This window comes from Canis lupus, chromosome 24, assembly GCF_011100685.1.
Source record: "Canis lupus familiaris isolate Mischka breed German Shepherd chromosome 24, alternate assembly UU_Cfam_GSD_1.0, whole genome shotgun sequence".
Lineage (NCBI taxonomy): Eukaryota > Metazoa > Chordata > Mammalia > Carnivora > Canidae > Canis > Canis lupus.
The window spans coordinates 3,485,750-3,501,922 of NC_049245.1; the positions used below are offsets into that span (position 1 = coordinate 3,485,750).

Below are 16,173 nucleotides of genomic sequence, written 5' to 3' on the forward strand. Positions count from 1 at the left end.
ATGATCTGGAATGGGACTAATTAAATTCAAGTTTGATAGGACTCTAATTGTGGAAAAGCTACAAAGAGAAAGAGCTTCCTTCAAGCAGGAGGTTAACATTTTTCTTCCTAACTTTTCTTATATGAAAAGTCATTGGAAAAGAAGCACCACACAGAGTTGAATTAATGTGGCAGGGTTGAGTTTCTCAAATGTCTCCCAGAGCCTGGGCCCAGCATTTGAGAGTTAGGAGCACCTTCTTGAGAGATGCCCTGGGAATGTCATTAGCACTGAACTTGGGGAAAATAGCCTACATAGAAGACAAGAAACTAATTTCTATATACTTCTTATCTTGGTTGTTCAATAGACAAAACAGGCACTCAGAGGGGTTTTATGCAGTGGTTGATGAAAGACATTCTTAAATCTTGCAAAAGCATTTATTTCCCTTTAAGTGGGCCTCTGAGTAACACCATCCCTGACAACTAGTCAAGTGATCAGAATAGCACAGATGCTCTTCCCCCATCTAACAACCAAGAGCATGAAAGAATAGGCATCTGAAGGAGAGCACAGTGCTTGTTGTTTGGAGATTTTTAAATTCTCTGCCATAAACGTTCAACCTAAAGAACCTGCACTGCCACTTTCAAGGGGCTTTTTTTGGCCAAAATACTCTTTATCCCTAATGTCAAAAATAGGCAACTGTTCAAAGTTAAAACACTGCGGGATTGGTGATAGTCCTAAAACACACTGCATATTTTGTGTTGAACCATGGACTTTTGAGCTCTCAGGGAGTTTAAGTTACAATTTGAGGCCCAGACTTGATGAAATGGTAATGATTTGTCATAAATCCTATGCATAAAAGCAGGTTCTGCAAACTATGGTTCATCATCTATTTTTGTAAAGTCTTACTGGAACACAGCCTTGCCCATTTATTTATGTATTGTCTTTCTTGCTGCAATGGCAGAAATGAGTGGGTGGATAGAGGCCACAGGGCCTGCAAAGTCCAATATATTTGCTATCTGAAGTTTACTGTAAAAGTTTGCAGATCCCCAAATTAAGAATTCCTTAAGTCTATGTGGATCATAGGGCAGTGATTTAAAAAAACGACTAAAATATTGAAACCGGTTTAAACACATACAGATGCAAAACCGAAAACAATACCAAGTTGTGAGGCAAATGTGAGAAGACTTTGAGAAGTTTTAAATCTGAGTCCAGTGTATATCTATGTATCTCACCTCTGCCCAAAGGTTCCAGACCCACTTGGTTTTATGGGTTATTTCTGTCTACCTTTTAGGTTACACTACGTATTTCAGACCCTAGAAAAATGCAGATAGCTTCCAAAAAAACACTTGGTGAGACTAGCATACCCTTTACTGGACATGTAAAGCTTATAAGAGAAAATGTAGGCCAATCTGACTTACATTTAGATCAAATAGCCTATAAAATATTAGCAAATCCAGTAATGTACTGAATCCAGTAATGTACTGTGTCACTCGAGACCCATTTTTTCAATTTCTAATGGAGTAAGTGTAGTAACATAACAATAAGTTAATTAATCCCTAAATCTTCCACCAAAAATCAGGAGAAATTATATTCAATTTGAATATATTAATTATATTAACTAGTATCATTAAATTGTATTTAAATAATTACATTAAAATTAATACATTTAATTTTACATATTGATCCCCAGATGATAAGTACTTAATGTTTTTTCACATCCGTGGATCACCTGGAACTACAGGCTGTCATGGGTAGTTGTATAAGCCAACCCAGTCACCCAACCTCCCTGGGGTCAGTGATTTAGGTTAAAACAAAGGGGCTGCACTTTGTCATCTTCAAAACTTGACTTCCAGATTTCAATTAAGGACAAATAGGTAGCCAGGCCCTATTTTGGTTGTTATACTAGTCAAACAATTTCAATTTAATCCAAGCAATAGAGAAGAAGATGCTTGAGAAAACACTTTTGAGTGGCAGAGGCATTTGTTCAAACCTTTTACTGTCTCATTTCGATTCACAAAGTGGCATACAACTCGAATATGTGTGTTTTGTGCACAAAACCCCAAGAAAGAGAACAATGGATCAGGAAGGGAAGAAAAGAGCCCTTCCAATGCAGACCTTTCTTTTTCTTCCTAGGTCTTTTCGGCTTCACAAAAGGAGACATATTTTCCATATAATTGCTAAACATGTTTGCTTATTAAATTATTCTTTAATTAGTTAATGATTTTAGCCATGCTTTGCTCTTCGGATATTCATTTTGTGTAATAAAATAATTATAGATAATTAAACTATCTCAAGCCTTTTTCTTTTCCCCAGCAAACATGCGGGGTATCCAAAAATGACAACAAGTTGTAAATTAATCTGGAAAACAAAGCATGACAGATGAATGATTCGGTTGGAATTAATTAGGCACTAATTATATACTGGAACTAGATGAAGAATGAGACTCATTATAAAAATAAAAAGCGATTCTGCAAAGATGCACAGTTACCAACATCCTTACCTTCTGTGATGATGGAGTTGCTCCTTATCCAACTCAGGGCCTTACAGCAATCTTCTTCATCATTGAGAGTGAAATGATTGCGAGGAACTTTATCGGTGTATCGCTGCTTCCCACTGTTTGGAATCTCTCTGTTTGTCGGGTGTTGATTAATATCAGCCCCTGTAGGGCATGGGACCTGAGGTATGTTACAGAGACGTGCTTATTTCAGTGGTAGTAAGTGAGGCACTGACACAGCAATAAATACATGAGTTAATTTAATTAAATAACCATAGCAATGTCTAGCATAGGTATGCCTTTTTCTGTCCTCAGATACAATCAGGTTTTACTTGAAAAAGAAAAAGCAAGAACCAGGTGGAATGACCACTCAGAGACAATTCTCAGAAGGCATTGCTCTGGTTATCTAATGCCACATAACAAATTATTCCAAAATCCAGTGGTGCAAGACCACCATTTACTAGGCTCATATGTTCTGTAGGTCAGTAATTCAGACAAGGGCAAGGTGGAGGTGTCAGCTGAGAAGACTCATAGGCTGCAGGTGACTTGATGGCTGGGGGCTGGATTCATCTGGAGATAAACCATCTCACTCCTTTATTTCCCTCTAGAAAACATGCCAGGTATTAAAAAATGATAGCAAGTTGCCACTATAGGTTCAGCAACTAATGCTAACCTCGGACTGGGATCTTGGCTGGAGTGCTGGCACAAACATCACATGTGCCTCTCCATGGGGCTTGGGCTTCATCACAACATGGTGTCTGGGTTCTGAGGGCAAGTGTTCTGAGAGAACCAGTACAAAGAGCTCCATGTTTTTTTCTAACCTAGTCTTGGAAATGGAGGAGTGTCCCTTCTACCATGTCCTGTTCATGTAAGTCATCATAAAAGCCTGGCCAGGATCAGGGGGAGGGACCCTAGAATCCATCTCTTCAGCCAGAAGTGGCAAGGGCCACGGAAGCACACATGGAACAGGATTTGGAATAGCCATTTTGGTCAAAAAGTCTGCACAGAGGCAATTATATCAGGGGTTGAAATCCAAGTGCCTAGAGGGGATAGGCAGAAAAGAAAATGAAAGAAGTGGACTACTATTTAGGCATGAAAAGTATAGAATTATTTTTCACTTTGTCAGAGAAATATTCTCCCTCTCTTCTTCCCTCCCTCTCTCTCCTCTCTGTCTCTGTCTCAACACAACCCTCTGAGGAAAACTTCTGTTCTTTCCCTTTTGACACAGACACGAGTGGAGGCAGACACTTGCTCGTGTATAGGAAAAGCAACAGTAAAAACATAAAGGCTGATGCTTGTCTTTAGTGTTGAAGGTACTCTAGCAAACTCGAAGGCCCAGGCCCTGGCCAGCATTTGGCCACAACTCAACTCTATACACTTGGTGCCACGGTAGAGTATGGGTTCAGTGTGGCCAGATCTGATTTCTCAGGAGATGCCAGATACTTTTTTTTAATGTGGACTCGATTTTTTCATCATTTTGGTTCAAATTAGAATCAAATGCCATCGTGAAAGCCAAGTAAAATAGCACAGTGGCATTAGTTTGCCCTATGGGCCAGCAACTCACTGCTCTGATTTTTATTTGGTGACCAGGAGAGATTAAATGGAAGAGAAGGGGCCTGTACCTGGAGCGAGACTTAAAGGCAATCAAGGGCTCTGTGAGAAGACCTGCACCAGCTGCCTTGCATACTCGTGTCGTAAGGCCCACTGGCTGTGAGTCAGGGATCATTTTACAGAGATGATGGGCAAAAATTTCACTTGCAATAGAAACTTCTGTGGGTATAGAGGAGATTCTTTCTCCCTTGACAAGTGCAGAAAATGCCTTTTATATGGGGTAGATGTGAATGCTGGCTGGTGCTTGAAGAAACCAGGCTTCACTAAATCTCAGATAACATTTAGGAAACTTTTTGGTTATGTCCTTCCTTAATAAGCCTTGTAGATTATTGTGATGCATTTTATTCATTTTCAAATAGGATTAAATAGCTTAAAAAATCAATTTTTAAAGCTACATGTCCTTTCTCTTAAAGAGCCTGCAGTAAAATTACATTTAGTAAAAAGGAACAACTCAGGAATTAGTGGTCATTTACTGCAATTACAATTGTGGAGGTGAAATTTTCTTATTAGCAATATTATTTGTTTATTAGCAAAAACACAATAAATTTTGGCATTTTCATATTCATAAGTATTATAAAGCAGTCCACATAAGGCTCCAGAAAATGATTTCATATGCATAATATTGAATGCTGTAGCTTTGGAGGTTCAAAACCCCATCAGAACTCCAGTGAGCACTGTAGTATAAAAGAAAATGAAATTTAGGTAATAGTACACCCATCTAGCAGGTCATGCTTTAATGAATCAGGAAAGTCCTTGGTAGAAAATGGCAGCACTGAAGAACAAATTGAGAGCTACTCAATTTATAAAACTTTCAATGAGTTATCATTCCTAATGGTAAACGTTTTCATGAAAAAACAAGGAAGGGGGAGGGGCAAAGAATAAGGTCCAAAATGACAATCAGCTTACCTACTGCCATCCTAAAATGTAATTGCATTCTGATAACCCATATGATTCTCATGTGTACCTAGAATGCAGAAGTGTTTTTGCACACTTCTAAGTTAAAGAATTCTAGAAATTAAAGGAAAATTAATGGGATAATGTAGTTTTCATATTCACACAATGGCATTTTCACACACTAAGCAAAACTAGGCAAAACTGAAACTAGGATTTTAAATCCCAAGGCCAATTACTTTGTCCACACAGAACTGAGAACTCAGTAAATTAAAAAAAACCTATGGAAAAAAATCATATTATTTCATCAAAGTAAGGGAGTGAATAAAATTTAATAGGAAAGCATGGGTGCATTTCACATACTAGAGTGTTCTGCTGTTAACTAAACTGCTGCTAATGACTGGCCAGTAGTGGGCGACTTGTCGACCATCCCATCAGATGTTTGGAATTGAACAGCCCAGCAGCCCTCACTGATGAGAGCCCTTCAGCCCCCCATTCCCTTAGCAAGTTAATAACTTATGGTGGCAGGGCCTGCTGGTGGCCCCCTCAATATACATCTTTCTTTCTTTTTTCTTTCTTTCTCTCCCTCCCTCCCTCCCTTCTTTCTTTAGTAACAGGCTCCTGAAAATACACCTAGCTGGAAAACTACATTTCCAAACTAGTGACCTAACAGGTATCAAGAAATTTATTAGCAGGTGTCCTTGGGTGGGGCAATTGGAAAAGTCATTCTGTTCTTGTCCTTCCTCCCCCCTACCTCTTGCAAATGGAATGGCTGGAGCCACAGCAGTCACCACAAGATGCTGAGAATGGAAGCCATTTAGTAAGGATGGAAGAACAAAAGATAGAAGGGTCTGAGTTCCTGATGCCATCAGGGAGCCACCCTACCGCACCTGAATTGCTTTTCTCCAAATATTTTTAATGAGAAAGAAAGAAAGAAAGAAAGAAAGAAAGAAAGAAAGAAAGAAAGAAAGAAAGAAAGAAAGAAAGAAAGAAAGGTAGGTCTGTGTTGTAAAGACTTTAAAAGCCACCAAGTATAATTCCCAAATCACAACTGTGAGTGAAGGAGGGTGGGAGGAGAAAAGGAGAGGAAGAGACAGAGAAAGAGAAAGAGAAGAGAGAGACAGGGACAATAGTAAAGAACTCAGTTTAGAGCCCTCATTTAAGTCCCAGTCTGTCATTTTGTCGTCATCTGACCCTAGACAAATCACTTCAGCTTCACTGCACCCTTGGCTCCCTCATCCATTAAATGGGGATGCAAGCAGCATGGACCTTACCTTGGAGACTTCCTGCAAGAACTATGTGAGTTAACACATGTGGCAGTCCCTCAACCTCTGTCAGGTGTTCCTACTGCCTTAGAAGGGCCCTGCCATGGCGTGCTCGCTGTCTTGAAGGCAGGACATTCCCCCTTGGAGGAGACCCTGACTCTTAGGAAGTTGTTTTGTAGGATGAATAAGCACTGTATTCCAATTATGTCTGGTGGTCCATCTTCAATCGGCTTCCCAGGGCCTTGATGTACCAGTCTGATCTGTTTTCTGCATGCACACACCCTTCAAGTATTTGAGGAGTGCCATCCTGAATCCTCACCCCTGTGGCTAAACATCTGGGGTGACTGAGAGTCTCTGGATGTGCTTTAGCTTGATTTTTCCCATCTTAAATGTGACTCCAAGAAACAAATACTCCAGGGCACCTCTGTTTTTGTGATATGTTCTTTGACATGATCATGTTCAACATGGAACGAGCTCCTCACCTCTGTATTGCTGTCACGAATTGTACCCTTTGTTGACATTAGTATTTTTCTTTCTCTAATTAATTCTGCTTTGTTGGATATAATATTGTTGTTTGCATTGATACCTTTTGCTGGTGCACTTTTCACTATCATTTCATTTTGAAACCTTGGGTGTAATTTCATTTGGTATTTCTCTTATACTTTGAATTTGGTACAAACACAGAGCCTTGCTGTAACAAGCACTAAAACCATGGCATTCCCCATTGTAACTGTTATGTTTTCTAATGCCACTCTGGTTTATACTGTTTAAAGCACTGTGGCTATTTCTTTGTTTTCTTCCCTGGGGTCACACGAATGTCCTGTCTTATCTCTTTTGGGGTTCATAAGGTGAATTTACTCATGCTGTTCAAAAGCATTGTTAATCTTATTCTTTCTACATATAAGAAAATTAAATTATTACCTTTGGGTTCCTCTACTTCAGACAATTCTTATTTCTCCCTGGCCACCTCTCTCCCTATTTTCAAACAACTTAGTCTTAATTAGATTAGTCTTAATTAGATTTAGATTGGTGTTCATTATTACTCACTTTGCATTTATTCTCAGACTTACCAACAGACTTACAAACTTTTAAATTATTATCTTTTAATTTAATAATTAAATTAAATAAGTGACCAATGCTTGTCACTTATCTCTTAAATTACCATGAAGTCCTACATTTTCCTTTCTGCCTCATTTATTTGGAGTACACATTACAGAACACAGACAGAAGACCATTCTTCTGAGGCTTTACACACAAAATAACAGCTTTTTGCTGTCTTCAAATAGACTTTGGTGGGCATATAGTTATTGAATCACCACATTCTCTTCAAAATTCTGTGGCTAGTTTCATGTTCTTATGCTATTTCTTCCTGGAAAGGTAATGTTGAGGTGCCTGTCTTCTTTTTGTTCTTTTTGTGGGGGAAGGTCGGTAGTCTGTTATTTTTTCTCCTGAAATTTGTTCATTTGTTTTTCCCTACCATTCCCACAGAACCAAAATTTCATCAGAATATAACTAGCTGAGAAAATTTTTCTTGATTTTGCCTGGAATGTGCCCAAGTGGACAATACGGTGTTTAGGCAAGGAAATTTTTCTCCTAGCATATCTTTATTGTCTCTATTCCATTTGCCATGGTGTCTTCTTTGAGAAAACCAATGATCAATATACATTGTCTCCATGTTGATCACACCTTCTCATCTCTTCTGCCAAATGTATCCTTTGCCCTTTGCCCTCTGCCTCTGCTCTCCAGGGGAGCTTGGTGGTTTGTCTTCAGCATTTAATATTAGTCAGCAAGTTGATAGGGATTTAATTTCAACCCTTTCTTTCCCATCTTCCTTTCCATATAATAATTCTGTGGCCTTCTCAGCTCAGCTTCTGCTCTTCAGATGGCTTTAGCCCCCATTTCGGAGCCTAGGTGATCAAATTGTACGGAGGAGGATGAACCATGCCTACAGTGTGTGTGTGTGCTCGTGTGTGAATCATGCATTTTGGAATATTGAGAAGAGTATGCTCTTTCTCTGATTTTTTCAGATGTTGTTCCCTTTCTCTTATTTCACATTATTCTTTTGTTCAAGGAGCCTCTTGCTACCCAATAAACTCACACCAAAACAGTGGCTTAAGCAAACACCATTTTATTACTTTTCATGATTTTGTGGGCCAGAAATGTGGGTAGAGTTTGGCTGGGCAATTCCTTCATTCCATCTGTTAACAACAGAAGTCACTTGGTGATATTCAGCTGGTGGAGGGTCCAAGGTGGCTTCACCCATGTGGTGGGTGCTTTGTCAGTGATGGCTTGGATGGCTGGGCTCAGCTGGAGAACCCATGCATGGTATGTCCAATGTGATGATCACAGGGTAGGCAGCTGGACTTCTTACATGGCCTTTCAGGGCTCTAGGAGCCACTGTTGCCACAAACAAGGAGATCCTGCATGGCCCTTGACTTGCCTCAGAAGTCACACCACATCATTTCCCTTGTACTCATCAATCAAGACAGTCACAAGCCTGCCCAGATTCAAGGGGAACAAATGCAGACCCCATCTCTTGGGATGTTATTTTTCCCCTTTAATCATCCCAAACACAGTGAGGTCTCTTCATGATAGTGCTGCTCTAGGACATTGGGGGTACCTCTCAGCTCTTACATCACAAGAGCCAAAGTGGCATATGCAGTTCTCTTTTTAGCTGTTTGTAGCAGCTCTCACCTGGGCCTGCGCCATTCTGGATGCCCTGCTTTTTTTACCCCACCAAGGACATAATTAGCCTCTGTGGAGACCACATCATATTGCTGACCCACATCAAGGTCAACATAACTAACATTCCCAACTCACTCTCTTGCCTGGTGGGATACTCTCGCCCCACCTGCTGGCTTTTAGGGAGCATCAGCCCTTTAAGAGTCCTCGAGAGTTAACAAATTTTTATTCTTCCTTTTGCTGAGAGGACTCAAAACCTGGGACGGGGAGGCATCTGTCTGTCTCTCCATGGCTCCCCACAAGCTGTGGAGACCTCAGTTGTAAGCTATTTCAGAGCTTGTGCATGAGCACTGGCATGTGCCCACCAAAAAAAACCCCACCCAATCAGTAGGCATGGTGGGAAGGGGGGTTAGCGGGTACCGAATATGAGCTAGACAAAGCTTCATCTTCCAAAATGGAAAGGTCATAGATACTATCAGGAGTTGACAGGTCAAAAATAAAACTTCTTTAAATACATTACTTGGAGTTCTTGGGTTAACTCCTAAAGGAACTAACAACAGAAATCCCTCCAAGTGGTTGCCCCTAGAGAGAGGGCTTGGAGGAAGACACAAGCCCCGCAGCACAGTGTAATCTTTTATTTTGTGCATGGGTTGTCTGATTAAAAACTTAAATGATATGTATTTGGATATCAAAAATATTGCTTAATATTTTAGAATGATTCATGCCATTTAAGGTTCTATTTAGAGGTTAAAGTTTGTGATGATATTTTATAACAGGTTGTCTTCTTGCTTTGGATTTAAGCTTTATTTTCATCATTAAACATTTTTTATTTAAATCACAAAATTGGGACAGAACCATGGGAGAGTTGAAGAGAAGGAAATAGGAAAATGAATAAGAACTGGAAGCCCTGCCTAATGAATTCAGCAGCTTTTTTTTGTATCACTCTATGTACCTTTAATTTGTATGGTCCTTCTGGAAAAATTAAATTGGAACTCCTTTTATCACTTCTTCATTTCATTTTTCCCGTTGTAAAAAGGGCAAGAGCTTAACGTGCCACAAACTAAAGCTGCAGGGGCAGCTGGACACACATGGGCAGATGCCCGAGGCTCTGGACAGCTGGCTGGGTCTTCCACTCACATTTTCCAAAGTCCACGGTCCCAGGCTGCAGCTGGAATTCAATGGGGCAGGTGGGGAGGGGGGCAATTCAGTGGGGCAGGTGGGCGGGGGGCAAACTTAAGGGATGCACAGTGTTTTCTTTCATTTTAATGCTTTTTTTTTTCATTTTAATGTTTAAAAAGAGGAATACTTAACTATCCAAAGAAGATATTCCTCCAGTTTGTGTTTATCCTTTAACCAGAAAAATAAATCCTTTTCTACACTGTGAAAACTGTATTTCTTTAGTAGCAACACTAGAGGCGGTGGCAATAGTAGGAGGAGGAGGAAGAGGTGGAGGAGAACCAGAAGCGATCACTCGGAGGCTGGGCCATACTCAATGTGGCCCGCTCAGTAGCAGTGCTGGCCCCACATGGAAGCTTGTTAAAGCCACAGTATATGAGCCGCCTCCATCCCTTGCTCAGAACCTGCTTTTAATGAGATGCACAGGGGCTGTGTGCACACGTTAAGGCTTGAGAAGTGCTACTCTAAGGTATGGATGAGAGATTCTAGGTCGAGTAAATTCATGTCCTGGTTCTTAGCCTTAACTTAGAATCATCTGGGAGTTTTTAAAAATGCTGATCACTGGGCTCCATCCCAGAGTAATTAAAACAGGGCCTCTGGCAGGTGGGACCTAGGCATGGGTGTATCTCAAGTGTCAATGTGTAGCCAAGGCTCAGAACATTAAGTAAGTGATGCTGGGAGTTGCTAAGCTGTCTGCCCCCACCGCTACCACCTGCTGCCTCCTCCTGGCTGGGCTCTGTAAGGAAAACCTGCCCACATTTCCCCTTGTTAAATCCATGACCATTCACAAAATGGCCTAAGACAGTACCAGAGAAAACATGGCAGTGCCTGGGGTAGGGGTGGATTACTCCATGCTTGTCAGAAACAAACCCCTATAGGAAGGGCTATCCAGGCTCCTGGAAAAACATGTAATTAAAAGACCCTATTTTTGAGTTACAGAATAAATCTCTTTAAAAAAAAAAAAGATTTTATTTATTTATTTGAGGGAGAGAGAACATGCAAGAGAGTACAAGGGGGAAGCAGGCTGCCACCAAGCAGGGAGCCCATGCGGGGCTTGGTCCCAGGACCCCAGGATCATGACCCGAGCTGAAGGCAGGTGCTTCACTGACTGAGCCACTCAGGTGTCCCAGTATATCTCCTTTAATTAAAGAAATGCCCTATTTTTGTGAACCACATGAAATACTAATGTGTGTTGCAAAGTACAAATATTAAAATTCGCTTCCCTAAGACATTGGACAGCTTCTGTTGTTTCCACAATGCTTTCCTCAAATGTGGTTTTAGAATTTAATACAAATGGAAAGCATGGTCACTGGGTAATCAATCAGTCACATTTCCTAGTTTTATAACTGAGAGACAAAATAAAATAAGGGTTGACAGAAGGTGCACATGTTTGAAATACTTTTGCATGAGCCCGTCACCACCGCCAAATGTTAGCCTCTTGAGGCATAAATTAATTTACCACAAATGCGTGCCGGGTTGTGTCTGGATTCTGCTCTGCTGAGCAGTAAGTGTTAGACTTTTGGACAACAGCTTAAAGAATGACATTTCTCCAACTTGCTGTGATTTTTACCCTTGAGCAGAATGTTTTTCTTGGAATGGATTTCCAGGAAAGGTTTTGGACATAATTCTGGTCATGTGTGCAGGCCTTGTGGGTGCTTTTATGAATAGAGTGGCAGCTGTCCCGGTGGGAAGGCTTGCTCTCACCCCCTATAACATGTGCCCCAGTAAACACATTAACTATTAATCACTGAGATCTTGTGTGTGGCCTCACCTGGTACTGCTGCCCGGTGCAGAGGATGAGGTGATCGTAGAGCACAATTTCCTCTTTGGAGACCACCACGTGCTTGGCTGCTCGGTCTATGGCAGTCATTCTACCAACCACCACATTGACCCAGGAGCACAGTGACATCGAGGCATAATCTTTATCATTAAAACAGTGGCTGCAGAGAGAAAAGCTCCATCAGTGACATTTGAGCAGCTGACAGTGGGCATTAATTAGACATCTGGTGAGCTAGTGCAAGTCCCCTAGTGGGCCAAGTCTGTGCTCTTGCTGTGAGTTTACCAGGACCTCGGCTAGATTCTGGGGTATTTTTTGTTATGAGACACGTAGTCACAGATTGACATCGTCCCATTAAAGCTAAATCGCTGCACCTGGCATAGGCCGGTCTACACAGGGAGGGCACATGCTCGCAATGCATCTGTGTCTCTGAAATCATTAATATATATACTCTTTCTTCTGCTTTTATTTCATGGTGGGGCCATGCTTACTTTAACTGCCGAATTGTCATGTGAACCACAGACTCAAATGGAATAAGGAAGAAGAAAGTGACATTGCTGAGGGTTCCCAAAGGCAGGGGTCAAGGTCCTGAATATTGAGAACACTTCATATTTGCTAGTGTTCTTTCAAAAAATGACTCATTCTTAGAATTAGCATATGGATTCAGGCCAAAACACCTATACATTTTTAGAGAAGATGTCAATTAGGGAATTACGTTTGCAGCGAGGGTAGTCCCTAGAGACTTTTGGGATTCACTCTGTGGGGCAAAGGTGATTTATGTCCAACTGGTATTTCTGCAAACAGTGCATCCAGGGCGCTCAGGTTTTCTTCTCTGGGTTCCACTTGAGTTTGAGCTTTCTAATGTGAGAAAAGTGGGGTTTTGGTGGCTTTGGGTTTGGAGAGTTTTATGAGGGTGGTTTCTAGAATTTTCTGAAAGGTCTGATCTCATGTACATGACCCTTTTTGATCCTGTTCTGAAGACCCAGAGTATAGAGTGGCAGAACAATATGTGCTTATTTTTTTTTAATTTATTTATTTGGGAGAGAAAGTGAGAGAGGGAGGGGCAGAGAGAGAGGGAGAGAGAGACTCTCAAGCAGACTTCACTCTGAGCATGGAGCCTAACATGGGGCTCAATCTCAGGACCCTGAGATCATGACCTGAATTAGATGCTTAGCTGACTGAACCACCTGGGCACCTCAACACTTAAATCTAAATTTAAATCTAGGCTTTGCTATGCCATGGTCTGTGTCCCTGATTTGTCACCAATGAGACTGCAACCTGGGGACTGCATGCCCTTTAAATACTTCAGTTTCTTGACCTCTCAACATGAGGTAACTGCCCTCCTCACATGCCTTGATCATTGTACATCGTACATCGATTCATCGTACAACATGAAAATGTAAAGATGCTGTTTTGTCAAGTGGGATGCATATGTGAAGGGTATTATCCTAAATAATATTAATGATGCATAATCCTGTTTATGCTCCTTGGAGGCAAACAGGAATATGAAGTGGTAATGGGAGGACATTTTTTCTTTTTGATCCACACGAGCCTGCTCTCACCACACAAAAAGAATTCTTGTAATGGATGCACATTAGACCCCGTTATAAGGGCCTGTAAACGGGGCTCTGGGCTTTATATCTCTTCACGAAACAACACTTAAAAACAAGAAAATTTATTTTTTATAAGAAAAGAAAATCAGGGACTGGCCTGTCACCAGAATATAATAGCAGGATGAAATTCTCTTTCGAAAAACCATTTTGGTAGCTCGACAGGAAAACAGGAAACTTTGCCGATTTCACACATTCATGAGAGGCCCACAAAGGACTGTCCTTATTTGCTACATGGTCTCTTCATAATAGGAATGGTACTGTCAGTCATCCAAGGTGAGGCAAAATTAAATATAGTTAGTGTACAGGGATTAGTCTTATGAAGGTTTGCTCAAAGATAAAAGTTCTCAGGGGAAATTTGGGGAAGGCTAAGACAGTTTTATTTTTAATGACAGCAGGACAGTAATGCTGACAATGTCAGAATGCATATTGCAGAGTTAAAACCTGAAGCTCCATCCAGTGGAACTGGCACTAGGAACAGTGGTTTTCTAGGAACCTTCAGAAGCACTATTTCTCTTGTTACCAAGTGCATTACGTCTGTTACTATATTTGAATGACATCTGTCAGTTTAAAGTATCACCGTGTAAGTGGTCACTGTCCATTCTGGGTCTTCTTTAATTTACCCATCAGGTAGGTGAAATTAGACACTGGAGGGACGCCTGGGTGGCTCAATGGTTGAGCATCTGCCTTCGGCTCAGGGCGTGATCTTGGGGTCCTGGAATTGAGTTCCACATCGGGCTCCCTACAAAGAGCCTGCTTCTCCCTCTGCCTGTGTCTCTGCCTCTCTCTGTGTTTTCATGAATAAATAAATAAAATCTTTTAAAATTTTTTTAAAAAGAAATTAGACATTGGAGACTGTTGATGATATTTTTCCAGAATTATTTCTTAAGCAGAGTTAATGAGCATTGGGATTCTAACATGGCAGGGGCTATCTCATGGCTTGATGACAAGAGAAATATCCCCACTTAAGTTCTCTGGAAGAGAGACAAAGAACCAAAGAAGGAACATCAATAAAACTTCATGCTTCTCAAGTGAGCTTGACCCTGACTCAAAAATAATGTGAAAGTTTGTCTTCATAGAACATTCTGGAGACAGGTAATAAGGAGGAGAAAAAAGCAGAAATGCAGGACAGGGAAATTTCTGGAAGGGAACTTATAAAGAGTGGCCAGCCTGCCCCCACACCCAAAGGTAAGAAGATTTAGGCCAAGACTCTAGGTGCAAAATGACAAGTAAACTCCACGGTAGCGATTACAAGCAGGGTAGAGACATGCACTTCATGAAACTAGAACCCTTCAGAACTGGAAAGAACCTTAGAGGTTTTCATAAAGGATTTATTGTGACACTCCAAAGAAGGAGCATCACAACTAACATTCGTTATTCAGGGTTGAATGTCCAATTAGTCGATTTCTCCTGCTTCCTGTTTCTCCTCTGCTCCCACTGCCTTCCTTTCTGCTGTATCCCGGCATGTCATTAGCACCTCTATAAGATGCTGGACTCAGGTTGGTGGGGGAGCAAGGGGAAGATAAAAAATGCTTGTTCAAAAATTAGTAACAACAATAATCAAAACACTGGTTAAGGCAAAGTTCAAAATTTGTATTTAGAATGAGGAATTTATATTGTTAAATTTATGGATGTCAATGCATTAGTTATTTTTAAACTCCATGACCAGAGATAATTTCCTTGATGGAATAGGAGGACCATTTGAAAGGCAACATCCTGTTTACATTTCATTTTGTGGTTTTTAAGAATTATGATAACACACGGTCACCCACCCAGAGGCATCTGGCTGTGTTATTCAGTCCTTGTCTATGTTCTGATTGAGAGGACTTTTGCAGGTACTTTTGGATGCAACTTTCATCTGTTTGACATTATTTATCGAGCACCTGCTATGTGTCACGCACTGCCCCAGATGCTGGGGACATGCTGATGAACAAGACAAAAACAAACAACCCTGCCCTTAAAGAGTTTACAGTATGCAGAATATAAAGAATAAACATAATTTTAAAGGGCAAATTTTGTAATATTTAGAAAAATTTCTGTAGCAAGAAAAAAAAAACAGATCAGAGGAAGGAGAACTGGAGTGTGTGGGAGTGTGGAAAGTCAACATTTAAGCAAAGACTCCAAGGGGGAGACCTGCCCGCTGTGTTTCAGGAACATCATGGAGGCTATGATGGCTAGAGTGGAGAGAACCAGGGTAACAATGGTAAAAGACAAAGTCAAAGAAGTAAGTAGACAGGGATGGATTTTAGGTTGGAGCATTCTAGAAGCTCCTGTGAGGATGGAAATGTTCTGTTGCTGTGCTGTCTGATATGGCAGCTCCTGGACAAATGTAGCTGTCTGAGCACTTGAAATATGGCTAACCTAATTGAGGAGCCAAATTTTTAATTTCATTTAACTTTACTGAGGTTAAATTAAAATAGCTCCATGTAACTAGTAGCCGCCATACTGGACAGTGCAGTTCGAGGCCGTTCAGTAATTGACATGATCTGATTTACATTACGTGGCATTGCTCTGGCTATTGTATTGAGAATGTGAGGGGCAAGGACTGAAGTAGGGCCACCAGGTGACTCTCAACCTAGCCACACACAGATCCCATGCAAATTCACACCAGCAGAAAGTCATTTGCTAGCTGTTCTCTCCAGTAGCATACCTAGCATGGGGACTGACAGAAACCTTTGTCAAGCTGACTAG

The 16,173-nt window shown here is 41.0% G+C and overlaps 1 protein-coding gene across 11 annotated transcripts in view; it reads right to left on the reverse strand.

The window, feature by feature from the left end:
• Positions 1–16,173, reverse strand: part of CFAP61 (cilia and flagella associated protein 61) — a 275,980-nt gene that overhangs the window by 81,882 nt on the left and 177,925 nt on the right. For all 11 annotated transcript variants that reach the window (XM_038571435.1, XM_038571437.1, XM_038571436.1 and 8 more), the window contains 2 exons: positions 11,867–12,035; positions 2,477–2,651 (listed from right to left, as the gene is read on the reverse strand). In XM_038571435.1, coding sequence (XP_038427363.1) covers positions 2,477–2,651; positions 11,867–12,035 — 344 coding nt within the window. The remainder of the gene's footprint in view (positions 1–2,476; positions 2,652–11,866; positions 12,036–16,173) is intronic.